This window comes from Lissotriton vulgaris, chromosome 8 (genome assembly GCF_964263255.1).
Source record: "Lissotriton vulgaris chromosome 8, aLisVul1.2, whole genome shotgun sequence".
Lineage (NCBI taxonomy): Eukaryota > Metazoa > Chordata > Amphibia > Caudata > Salamandridae > Lissotriton > Lissotriton vulgaris.
Genome location: NC_141696.1, coordinates 830649709 through 830662178, shown reverse-complemented (window position 1 = coordinate 830662178; position 12470 = coordinate 830649709). Strand labels below are relative to the sequence as shown.

The following is a 12470-nucleotide window of genomic DNA, read 5'->3' as shown; positions in this document are numbered from 1 at the left end:
AGTGTCATCATGTATGTGTGTTATTCCTTTATGTGTGCCCAGCAGTGTATAAGTGTGGTCATCTTAGGCTGGCCAGTCATCCTGGTCCCATGGCATACCTTCGATGTGTGTTCTTGAGTAGTCAAGAAGTGTGCAGTGTGAAGGGTGTTACTTTGTAGGGAGTGTTGATGTGTGTGTGCCCCTGCTTTGTCAACTACACCCATGTGTTACCCAGGTGTTGGGTGCCTGATGTTTAGATTGTTCAGCCCTGTGGATGTGGTTGTATGCACATGTGTGAGTTGTATGTTGTACACTGTTCAGTGTGTTGATGTGTCCATGCAGTTCTGTCTGACTCCTACTTGTTGTTTTTGTCACTTGTGAGTATGCAATGTGTGTGACTGGCACGTCAGTGTTGTGTTTTGTTGATCATCCATGTGTCTTGATACTGTTTGTGGAGACTGTGCAGACCTGCTGCTCCACACTGCCATTGTGGTTGTGTTTTCTCATGCATTGTTGTCACATGGTGCCTTTTTGCATCTAGTCTGGCATGTTGTGAGTGGTGTCATGCCATCCCCTAAGTGTGCTTCAGATGCCTACCCATTGTGGGTCTGTACTCCCTCTGTTTGTGTATGGTGTACTCCTGCCATGTCCACTACTGACGTGCAGTACACTTCACTTAGATGTCAGCTGTCCCCTTGGTTTCTATGTGTGTGTGCCTCATCACTTCATTTGTGTCATGTGCTTTGTGATACAGTTCTTTTTCCAGGAGTCATTTGTCACTCATGATATTTCCCCAATTGTTTATTTGTGATGTTCTTGTGCTGTTTGTCAGTCATGGTTGCTCATCTGCTGTTCAGGTGTGTGTGCTGCCCAGTCCTCTGGTCAATTTGATTCCACCTTTGTATCCCAGACTTGTGCTTCTGTTGTTGTTGTGTTGGATGTATGTGTGTTGGCTGTGGTATAGCTTCACTTCCTGGGTGTCCTGTTGTGTTTGTGTTGTGCTGATTTGTGTTGTGTGGGTTGATGTTGTGTCACTCATGTCTGTGTGTGACTGGTATGCTTGGTGAGCACACACTGCTTGCTGTGCGTGCAGTGCTGTGTGTATGTTGCCTTGTTATTGCCTAGTGTGCATTCCCTGATGTCCAGCAGTGTTTGCTTTGATTTGTTTACATGTCCATCTGTTGTTTGTTTGATGTGGCTGTGTTGTTCTGTGATGGCGTGTGTTGTGGTATGTTGTCTGTGCATTGTTCCTAAGTGATTAGGTAGTGCACTCCTGTTGTGTCTGTGCTCCCATTGTCTTGCCACAGGTTGGTTGCACAGGGCATGTCTGTTTTGTTGTGTTTCGGTTGGGTTATGTGTTTGTCTGTTGTTTTTATGCAGACATTTGTTCTGGCATCCCTGTGTGTGTGTGCTGTTTGTGGCTACACCCAGGGTGTGTGTTTGTTTGTTTGAGTATAGACTGGCGAGTATTGGCAACCTTCAGTGTGTTTGGCACTGGTGTTGTGTGCTGCTGGTGTGAGGGGGATATGTGTGTACTTCCATCCTGGTGTTTGGCAGTCAATGGTCCCTGTGTGTTGTTCTGCTGGTGTACTCCTGTGAAGTGGTTGTATGCACGTGTGGTTATTCACAGTTTGAGTTCAGGGCCTTCCTTTCATCCTTGTGCCTATACATAGTTTGCCTTGCTGTCTCCCTGTGTTGTTACACTGTGGTGTCTGTGGTTTGGCCTCACTGACTGTACCAGCCATGTGTGGGTTGATGGTCTGAGGGGGGTGTCCTGTGTTCCTTGTCTTGCATGTGATGTGCACATGCTTGTTGTGTGTCTCAGTGGCCTTCCATTTGTGAGCATCCCACTTTGGCTTTCCTCTTTGTTGTGCTCCATTGCTGTTGGCATTTGGGGTGTGTATGTGTCTGTGTGTCAGTCTGTGGTATGTATGTGTGACTATGCAGGCTGTGTGTTCATTTGTATGTTTGTTCCTTGTATGTGTTCCTTTGATGCTTGCACTCATTTTTGTTTCCCTGAGTGTGGTGGTGTTGTGATGTGTGCTTCCCTGGCCCTGTGCTACTGTGCTGTGTGTTGTGTGTTCATGTGCAGCCGCTCCTGCAGTGGCTGTCTCCCTAATTGTTTGTTGTGTGGTGCAGGGTGTGGTTTGACTTGGCTAGTTGTTGTGCATGGGGGTGCACAGGATGGGCACATGGCATATGCCTTCATGGGGTGTGCTAATGTGTGGTGGGAGTAGGTGTGGCCCTGTGGTGTTTGTGCCCTGCCATGCCCGACGCTGGCCCTGCCTTCTGCACTGTGCGCATGTGTTTCCTTGTGTTCACCGCTGCGGTGACGTGACCGGGACTTTGCTGCAAGATCGCGGTGTATGTGTATCCTGGATGCGGAGGGGGGACTTGTAGCAGGAGGGTCATGTGTGGGTACTCTTGTGGATGTGTTCCTGTCCCCAGCAGGGTGTCTGATGTGGGTTTGGACCCTGTGTCTGCTCGTATGTTGTATGTTAGTTTGTGTAATTGCGTACCTGCGGCGGCGTCTGCGGGGGTCCATGAGTTGCTGGTGATATTGTAGGTACAGCACCGGAAAAACGTGTAGAGCTGGATCCATGGAGGTCATGACCTGGTAGAGAGGACCGGGACTCCGGTTTTGCGCTCTGCTGTCGAGCTTCCGCCGTCTCTGTTTGGGCGCTGCCTCCGCTGCGATGCGTTTCTTTGTTTGGGCCGTTCTAATTTGTGGAGCGGGCGGACATCATTCCGTACATTGGTGAGTCTCCATTGGCTCCCAATGCCGCCGACGCGGGCGCATTTGATGGCGGTGCGCACCACACCGCGGCGGACGGGAATTGTGCAATGTTTGGCCATTCTAATATAGCGGACGTGAGTACCGCTGCTCGCGGGCAGAAAAATACATTTTTCCGCACTGCCAGCACCGCAGTGGTGCCATCGACCGACATCTTAATGGATCCCTATGTGTGCCGTGTGTTGACATTTTCTTTTTATATGCATGGATATAAAAATTAACAAAATATAACCACATTGTCTGAAACAATTCTAAGAGGAATTTGTCAAAGATTATAAACTCATGTGTCAGTCATTGAGTGATTTTATGCAAGAGTTGATGTTTCACACTTTAACTGATATGGCATAGTTTTCTTATATCGTCAGAGACATAATAGACGGACTGTCTCTTGCAATATGGAAGTTAAACTAACAATAGCCTTGTTGAGTAATGATGGGGGTGGTGGGTTGTGCGTTAGAATAGGGCATTTCAGGTGAGCATGGAATGTGGAAGGTGGGGCAATGAGGGTGCAGAGGAGCCAGGCATAGCGTCCAGGTGTCTTACTTGGCCTGCAGGTTGGTTCTTCGGAAAAACATATCCATTTTGAGGATCCAGTATATTGGGGCCTAAAATGTACCCTCAACTATTTTGGAGAACTGGAAACCTGAGGTGATTATTGACATATGTGGCGTCAAACTTCTTGTCAGTGGAATTGTTACCATTCATGTTACAAAGTGAGACCTCTGCCTTCTCATGTTTATAGACATACAAGGCACATGTTATCTTCAAACCTTGAGCAGCAAATGCATGAATATCCATTTACTTTCCAATATTCTGCGCAAGAGGTCCTAATCCGAGAAAGAACAGAACTAGATTAGGTGGAAAATGTGCATCATAGTCCTTTTGTGTGGAAGGGTTCCGCGAGTTGGAAGTTAACAAACAGGTATTGGGTATGTCTTACTGAATGAAGAATTCACACTTCAGGAGTTCTCATTATGTTAATTTAAACTTTCTCAACACTGCCCATAGGTACCACCACCTCACACAATCAAGCACCCTCTTTAGATCAATCGAAAATATTCCCAGTGAGCCCCTGTTTTTTTAGCCAAATCGCATGCACCTGATAGCATGCACATGTGTTTCACAAGAACTCTTCCAGGCACCAACAAGGTTTCAAACACCTATCGTAGGACATTTGGATAAAACATAATATGGCAGGAAGACAAGACGCTCTAGGCAATCTTTGCCTTTGAAATGAGCAGAATATCACTGTGTTAACAACAAGGACCCCCTGATATGGATCAAAATCCTGGGACAGGGTGAATAATATATGCAAAATAACACTCCCAGGCATACAACTAAGGTAATGGCACAATAGACTAAGCAAACAAACTAGTTCAGTTTAGAAAGTATACATTTTTAATGTGATTAAAAAGGAATGATAAAAATCAATACATTAAACACAATTGATAAAATGACATTGTATTAATACATATGTATTCACAGAAAAACTTAAAAGGAAATAGATGGTATCCTGTCGACGCGTTTCGACATAAAGACTATGCCTTCATCAGGACTTATACCATCAAGTTTCTTACTGTTCTCATACAAAACGGCAGTACGGCTCTCAAGCAGCACGGCTGTACCACCTGGTATGTAGCTGGATATTCTGATTTAAAATTTCTTATTTTTCTTAAGTAGATAGCTCTATGTCTGCTGTGACTTTCAAAACTGTTATTCAGACCATGGAGTTATTGAGGTCCTTTAGACGACAAATACCACAAAGACTTGGGACGCTATCTTTATATGGGTTTCTGCTCCGTGAAAAACGTCATAGCGGTATCCTAATTTTTTTAAAAGACCTGACCTAAAAGAACGTAGCGTTGTGTAATAAAGGTCCAAACGTATCCTCGTGGCTTGACTAAAACGTATGCGGCGGCGGCGTGTCTTTTTGTCGATATCTTATATTCTCTTTCGAAACCGTGCGCACGCTACATCGGCGATTATACACGAGGGTATAACGTTTCAGGATACACTGCTAGCGGGTCGGTTTTCAAATACAACAACAGCAGAATATGCCATCACAGACTGTGGAATCCCTGCTATGTTCTAGAATAGGATCTTATGTCCCTTCGCCACAGGATTTTGGTGCCTCTTAATATTATTTTATTAAAGATTCTCTCCAGAACAGATAGCATGATCAATAATTGACATATAATAGAACACACAGCTGATCTGGAAAAGCCCTTGATACAGTAATGAAACATATATATGGAAACTACTCCACTCCCATGTATTGAGAAACACGATCTGGTCAAGGTTTGCAAACAGAATGGGTGGCTTCATCATACCATAAATACAAGCAATAATGTTACCAGAATCCGGGAACAACCAAAATGATTTATCATCTATATCAAAGTTTGTATAATTATCAGAGAATCCTCCTTCCATGCCCAAGCTACATATGTCCTCTCAGCTTCCCATGTAACAGAATTTAGGGGTTCATTATGATGACAGGCAGACATCAGTCCGCCTGCCATCATAACAGTGCTGGAGCGCCCTCCAAATGTGCAGCGGTTCCACCAGTCCAATTAGGATGCCCCCGCCATCCTGGCCTTTTGACATTGTGGACGGTGCTGCTGGTTGCAGCACCGTTCGCAATGCCAAAATGCCACAATGCGCATTTCTTTGCACAACATGGCAGGCACCACGCGGTGCCTGCCACCTTGTGCATGGGAATGTAGGAGGGTACCATGGGTACCCCCAGTGCACCTACACCCTCCCCCCAAACTGAGGGGGCCCGCAACGGCCCCCAAAACTAATCCCTGCAAGCCTGTTGCCTCCATGAAAAGGCCTCCCCTAGGTCACATCCTAATATGGCGGATGGTGCATGCTAGGCACTGTCAGCATATTAGTGGCCCTTTTCCGTCCACCAGGCAATCAGTGCGATTGCCATGGGTGGAAAAGCAGTGGATGGACTTTGCATACGCCGCAATACCACCGCCAATCTAATCTGCCAGTGGTTAAAATGCTCAGGACCACCACCGCCGGCCTGGCGGTGGCGGTCCTTCCACCATCATAATGAGCCCCTTAGTTTCATAACAATGCTGCAGAGAGAACCATTTATTCTTCAAAATATATACTAACCTTTCCTTTTCTAATCTTAAAGGCAGAGCCACTACCTAATCCCTGCTCCCAGTTGCCTCTCTGTGTATTTTTAAATCCAGACATTTCCTACCCTACCCCACTAAAATCTTTCTTCTACTCTGGATGTAACACCAAGCAATGACTTCCCTGACAGTTAAGCACTGCAGGCAGCCATCTTTACTCTCATTATTTAACTTGTGTTAAACAGTAAAAAGTGTTAAACTTTGAATCAAAGATAAGATTTCAATTTCCACCCACGAAGTACAACACATTTGGAGACTGGTTTTCGTGCATCATCATTATTTGTCTTAAATTGACATTGCACACAATTGTTTGTTTTTTATTCTGCAACAACTTTGATTCTGCATGTTCTTGAGAAAGTACACCACTTTACACATACATTAATAATGTTTTAGGATGTGATGTGATATAATGTGACATGGTTGGTATTGAGTTGTGGTAGCTGTTGTGGTATGTGATATGGTTGGTGTTATGTGTTTTGTTTTTTGTGCATTATGTGGATTTTTTTGTTCTATTTTATGTTTAAGGACATACTAGACACAGTGAAAAAAACAGGTAAATGAAGGATGCTGTGTTTTTTACCTCCAATTGTTTCGTCCGTTGAGATGTAATTTCGAAATAACAGTATTATTTCAATCCAATATACATAGATTAATCCAGATGCTATGAATGCTGCCAGTAAGAGAGCAATTGTAATACACAATATGTAGGTAAGGACCACTCTGTCTGTTGGAAGAAAACACCAAAGAAGATTTAATGTTGGTCTGCTTTGTTGATAAATATAGACTGCTCATTGTGTTTAAGACATTTCAGATTTGGAAACAAACACACTTGAATAAGCCATAGTTATTATTGTGTTAAACAGGGACCCCCTGAGCAAAGTCAGATTCCTGGATCAGGGAACAACAAGTGATAAAGAACAATAGTATCCAGGCAATAAGAATAGTCTGGCAAAAAGGCAGTATAGTGCAATAATATATAAACACAAGTAAACAAATTCAAAATAACCATTGATTATAATCACATATAAAATTTAATACCATTGATATAAATTGATAAAAATGTTACATTATTAACATCAACATTGAATACTCATCTCATGAATTGCAACAATGTCACACGTCGGCTGACTGCAGACTGACTCTACATAAATAAACTGGCAAAACTCGTGTGACGCTATCTATTATCCCATACTCTGGAGATTTATAAGAACACGCTCAGATTAAGTGCGAAGAGTTTATGACTATTCATGAGATGAGTATTCAACATTGAAGATTCCTGACATAATAACAGGACGCAAATATTCCACTTACAAAGTGGATTGACTGGAATTTTATGACACTGCCTTTTAATCATCTGAATTTATAAATTCTGAAGATTCCTTTGAGAAACAGCTTCAGAAATGTGCTGATAAGGTGCTGATAAGGTCCTGATGAAGACACTTTGTGTCGAAACGCGTTGACACCGACCCGAGCCATCAGCAGTGGGAACCATTTCAGTTTCCACCTCTGCCTTTGAGACAAAGAGATTAATTTATCTGTCTTCTCTCAATGTCATTTTTATGTTTGATGTTAATAATGTAACATTTATATCAATTTATATCAATGGTATTACATTTTATATGTGAATATAATCAATGGTTATTTTGAATTTGTTTACTTGTGTTTATATATTATTGCACTTTACTGCCTTTTTGCCAGACTATTCTTATTGCCTGGATACTATTGTTCGTTATCACTTATAAGCCATAGTTATGGCATTCTAAAATCTTTACTTATTTCCCTGCATCAAGGGCTGTCTACTAATTGCACTAATCGTTTTGTCATAGTCAGACCTAGTCGTGCTCTTTTTAATTGGTTTAAAACACATTTTTCCTGATTCAGATGTATTGCTCTTGAACAACCATTCTTCACATGCACAATACTAAAAAATACATTCTTATTGGGGAAGCAATATATTTATTGTACTTCTTGAAAACACAATTTTTTTCTTAAGATGTACCTATGCTCTTTTTCACAAGTTTGACCACTGCAGACGAATTCCCCACTGAATTACGAGCAAAGCAAATAAATTTATTTTGTAGGTCATTTTCAGTAACTTTCTCCAATTTCGCCTTGTGATCATATTTAAATCCATCAAGTTGCCTTGCAATAATCCTAAAAATAAAAAAACGATTCATCTTCATTAAAGTTAAGTAATAAAGAGGTTCAAATATCTCACAAAAAAAATCAATCACTATATAATACATTTCAAGGTTCACTTCAAAGTCCTTCAGCATATTCATTTCCACAAAGACACAGGACCATGCAGGCGTAAAGTATGAGTAATGTTTCCGGTTTTCAGTTAAAACCAATTGTAACCGATAAAACACCATCAAAGAGAGTATCTGTTTTTCAGTTGAAACTAGAAAACCCCAGAAATGTTTTCCACTTTTACTGCTTTTGTGAACTCTAGTGTCAAACAATATAAAGCAGTTTGTGCATCTCTAAGCACTTTTCTGTGATGGATGCCCCAGCTATGCCTCTAAATATGCTGTTATGATCACTCTCAAGGTCACTGGACAATTATGACCAACTTCTACTCCACTTTTAGGAACATGACTAAGATGATATGGCTTCAGCTCACTGTTCATTAAATGGTACTGTTTAGTGGTTAGCAGGTGTGCAGCTGAACTCTGAGCAGTGAAGTGTCTCTATCCAGACCAAGCAGCACCTTCATGATCCCATCCTCCTTCTTTGAGAGTGGGACAGAACTTTGCTTTCTGAAACCTTAGGTATAATGATTTTAATGACAAAGACCACTGTGCATATGAATGCCTTCAGCATCAATGTCCTACCATAAAACATTATACCTGACACTCCTGGTCTAAGAATTAGACTGTTATGGTATAATAAACATGAATATATGAGCTGCATCTTCATATTGAAATGTCAAGCGTTATTTCATTAACACGTTCCCTACCTGTGTGCCATGTAATGAGGTCCATGAATTGGTTGTGGTAAAACTGCACTGCTTTTTGTGCCTATATTAATGTACGAGTTAGAGTGTAAACTGCAGACAGCACAGGTCTGAACCATAAAGAAGAAGCCACTACTCTGTGTTTCCAAATATGTGCTGCAGATGCTGTAGATTCGGCATAAACAAGAGCATAGATCAATTTTGAGCCTGGAACACCAACATAGATACAACCTCAGGATCACTAAGGGGTCTATTAGGATGGCGGTTGGAAGATCAGCCCGACCGCCATGGTAGTGGAAAAAGACCGCCTGCAAAGACCGCGGCATAACTGCCTGTCCAATCGGATCAGGAAAGCACGATGGGGAGGCCGTAGTTTTATCTCTGGAGCGTCCACCATCTGGAATAAACTGCCCCTGGACTTGAAACAAAGTACCAACCTGATGGCTTCAGGAAAAACATTAAAACATGGCTCTTCGGCCTCTAGAAATCAATGATCCACTTGGGGAGATATCATATCATTTCAGCGCCAGGACACCGCTCGGTAACAGCGCGCTTTATAAATGATATAAATTAATAAATAAATAAATTAGCAGGCTCTTCGGTCAAAATCCGATCGCGACGGTACTATCGCAGGCATTAACATTGCAGCGGTTGCTGCTGCCAGCAGCACCGCCGCGATGTGTAAAGGAGCATGTCATACATGTCACTGCACTGTGTGGCAGGCACTGCACAGTGCCTGCCACCTGGTACAGGGACATGTAGGGGACAGGGCACAGATACATGTAGGGGGGTACCATTGGTCCTCCCCAGTGCAACCACACCCCCAACACATTGGGGGCACACCATGGGCCCCCTGAAAAATTCTCTGCATGGCTTTCCATGGCGATCCCACCGCCATGGAAAGGCTGGCTACCACCGGCATCATAATCAAGCCGGTGGACCGGTACCGGTGGAAAATTAGCAGGCGGAAAATCTCACTGTTGCAGTCGTCACTGACATGCTAATGGGACCAGCGGTTTTCCGGGTTGCGATCATGGCCGAACGTCCGCACTGGGACGGAATTTGCGGCGCGCTTAACGGGTTAACGTTGTTGTTTTTAAACTTGTACTGAACCTGTGACGAAGGGCTATGAAAAGCCCAAAATGCATTGGGAAATACCACTGAGGTTGTTTGTGTTTGATGTATATGTCGTACTACAGAAAGATGTCTTAAATGGCACATCTGCAGTATTAGAAACTTTTTTAATTCATTTTACGTCTCCTGTGTGACAGGTTAAATTAGGATTGAGCAGTATGGAATCATTGATCAACTAACAATAAAAATCATTGAACATGAAAAACGTACGATACCTTTGACTTTCTAAAGTATAAATCTGTGCGTCCGATACAGGAGAGGGATGCCTCTCCAGCTATGTGAACATATTCCTACTATACCTGGTCATAGCAGAGGTGTTTGCTTAAATAATTAATAGGTACACTGTTAGCTATGGGACTTTTGGAGACAGCAAACTGTGATGTTGCATGAAGAAGCATATACGATAGTAAAGAAACGTCATTATGTGCAGGATTCCTTGGGTTATTTGCATGTGGATATTCAAGTTTATTTTACATTGTCTGTAGGGTTTTGTTTTATTTGAAAACCAGTGCAGGGAATTCTAAGCAATGATTTCTACCTTGCATGTGGGTAGGTCTTTGTGTTTTTCAAAGCAATGGGGACAATGTGTTCTTTCTACGCATTTATGATAGTTGTGCAAAGTACTTTGGCTTTGTAGTCTGTGCATTGCACAGTGGCATAGTCCATTTTCTGTCCTGGGGAATGAAAGAGCACAGCTCAATATGTTTTCATTAAATGCACCCGCAAGGCTAGATTTACTGAGGGGTTTCACTAAGGCAAAGTCACACATAGTGACGCAAAACAGTGCAAACTATTGCAAAGGTATTTACTTTCCAATATGGTAGAATTGTGCCATTCCCACAGTATAAATAGGACTTCAGCCCTGCTTATGAGTGGGTCATTGTTTTCCGACTCTGCATAAACAACTCTTTAGACAAAGGTTGGAGTTAGAAGTTGAGTGATATTTAAAACATCTGGTAATTACCAGGGGTGATAAATATCTCAGCCAGACACCGGTCCCAGGATGCTTGTTTCCGGTCCAGGGAAGACATAGCTTGGCAGTTCGGGATGGACTGTTCCCATGAGGCACTGGGTCAGCTTGATTTGCATATGGCAATGTCTGAATTGGGGTGGCGGAGTGAGCTAAAGAATGATGATGGATTAAACCCCGATCAGTTGACTGGGGGTGAGTGCTTGCAATGTTCAACACTCCGTCCATCAACCCCTTTGGTTTTGAGTCATTAAATCTCAGCAGGTTTGCTGGAATTTAAAAGAGGAACAGTGTTCAGTATCTATAGTGGTATGCAGAATATGGTGCGGTAAGCATCAAAATCCACATTATTCCCAACAAAGCTAATATTTTTCAGTGCAACCTATTCATATGGATTGCAAAATATGAAATAGGTCTCAATCAAATGTCAGTGCACAATTTAAAAACTCTTTTTGATACATATCTCTTAGTACATATTGCCCAAAGTTATTTCCAGGCCTGGATATGATGCAGGCAATCTACTACTGGTAGGAAATCGAGGAATTGGCTGCAGGACTCTGTGCGTCATCAGAACAACCAATAGAACACATAAAAAGCCATTAATGATTTTTTGAAGATAGCTTCATTGCTGTTTTAGGGAAAGAAATTTGCAATGCAGGTATTTTCAATATGCAATAAGCTAATTTCGAGAAAGGAAAAGAAGATTCTGTTTCTCTTTTAACTTCATGTTTGAAGGCTTACTACATGTATGCACTCTACGCACAAATTATACTTAGAAATACTAAAAAGTGTTTGTTTTACTTTGATAATAATATCTAACAGTGAATATTGGTTACCTATTGTGAAAACAATTGGAAGGAAGGGAATGACTCCTCTTATCTTTGCTTACTCCTTGATAATTGACTAGATGCTGTTAGTTTGAAAGCATTTAATTGAGTACATCTTGCAGTTTTCTTAGCTATGCAATCATCTTTGAAATTAACTTCACAATCAAGATAATATAAATATAGGTTTGAGGGCGAAAGAGAAACTAACTCTGCAATCTGGGATGTAAAACCTGTTTGCGCAATTATATCTCAGTCCTTCACCTAGTCCTACATCATCATTCCCATAGCATGAGTAGTCAAAACGCACTATGCCGCCAAAGTTTTCAAGTGTACCTAATATCTTTTTTATTTTTGATTTTTTTTTTATTATTGAGATTGTCAGTGCAGCATATATCAATGAAAAAGTAACATGGACAATGAAGACACTTAAGGTACAACATTTCTCAGCAAACAAAACAGTTATGCATATTCATCCCATTGGTGACATGCCGGTCTCTCTCTCCCCATCTCTTTTCATCAGCAATTGGATCTGCAGATTGTCCAAACCATGATGGGCCCCTCTCTTGAATGAAGGGGGAAACACAAATGTTGCCTGTGTGTGTATTCCATTTGCCCCATGCCTGATCCCACTTTTTGGGGCACCCTCTGTCCGTATAGATCG

At 42.1% G+C, this 12470-nt stretch overlaps 1 protein-coding gene across 1 annotated transcript in view; it reads right to left on the bottom strand.

Annotated features, from left to right (window-relative positions):
* Positions 1-12470, bottom strand: part of LOC147698065 (interleukin-18 receptor accessory protein-like) — a 184011-nt gene that overhangs the window by 43309 nt on the left and 128232 nt on the right. Inside the window, exons 7-8 of the mRNA XM_086936176.1 lie at positions 7922-8076; positions 6503-6646 (exon numbers count right to left, since the gene is read on the bottom strand). Of these exons, the coding sequence (XP_086792302.1) occupies positions 6503-6646; positions 7922-8076 (299 nt within the window). The remainder of the gene's footprint in view (positions 1-6502; positions 6647-7921; positions 8077-12470) is intronic.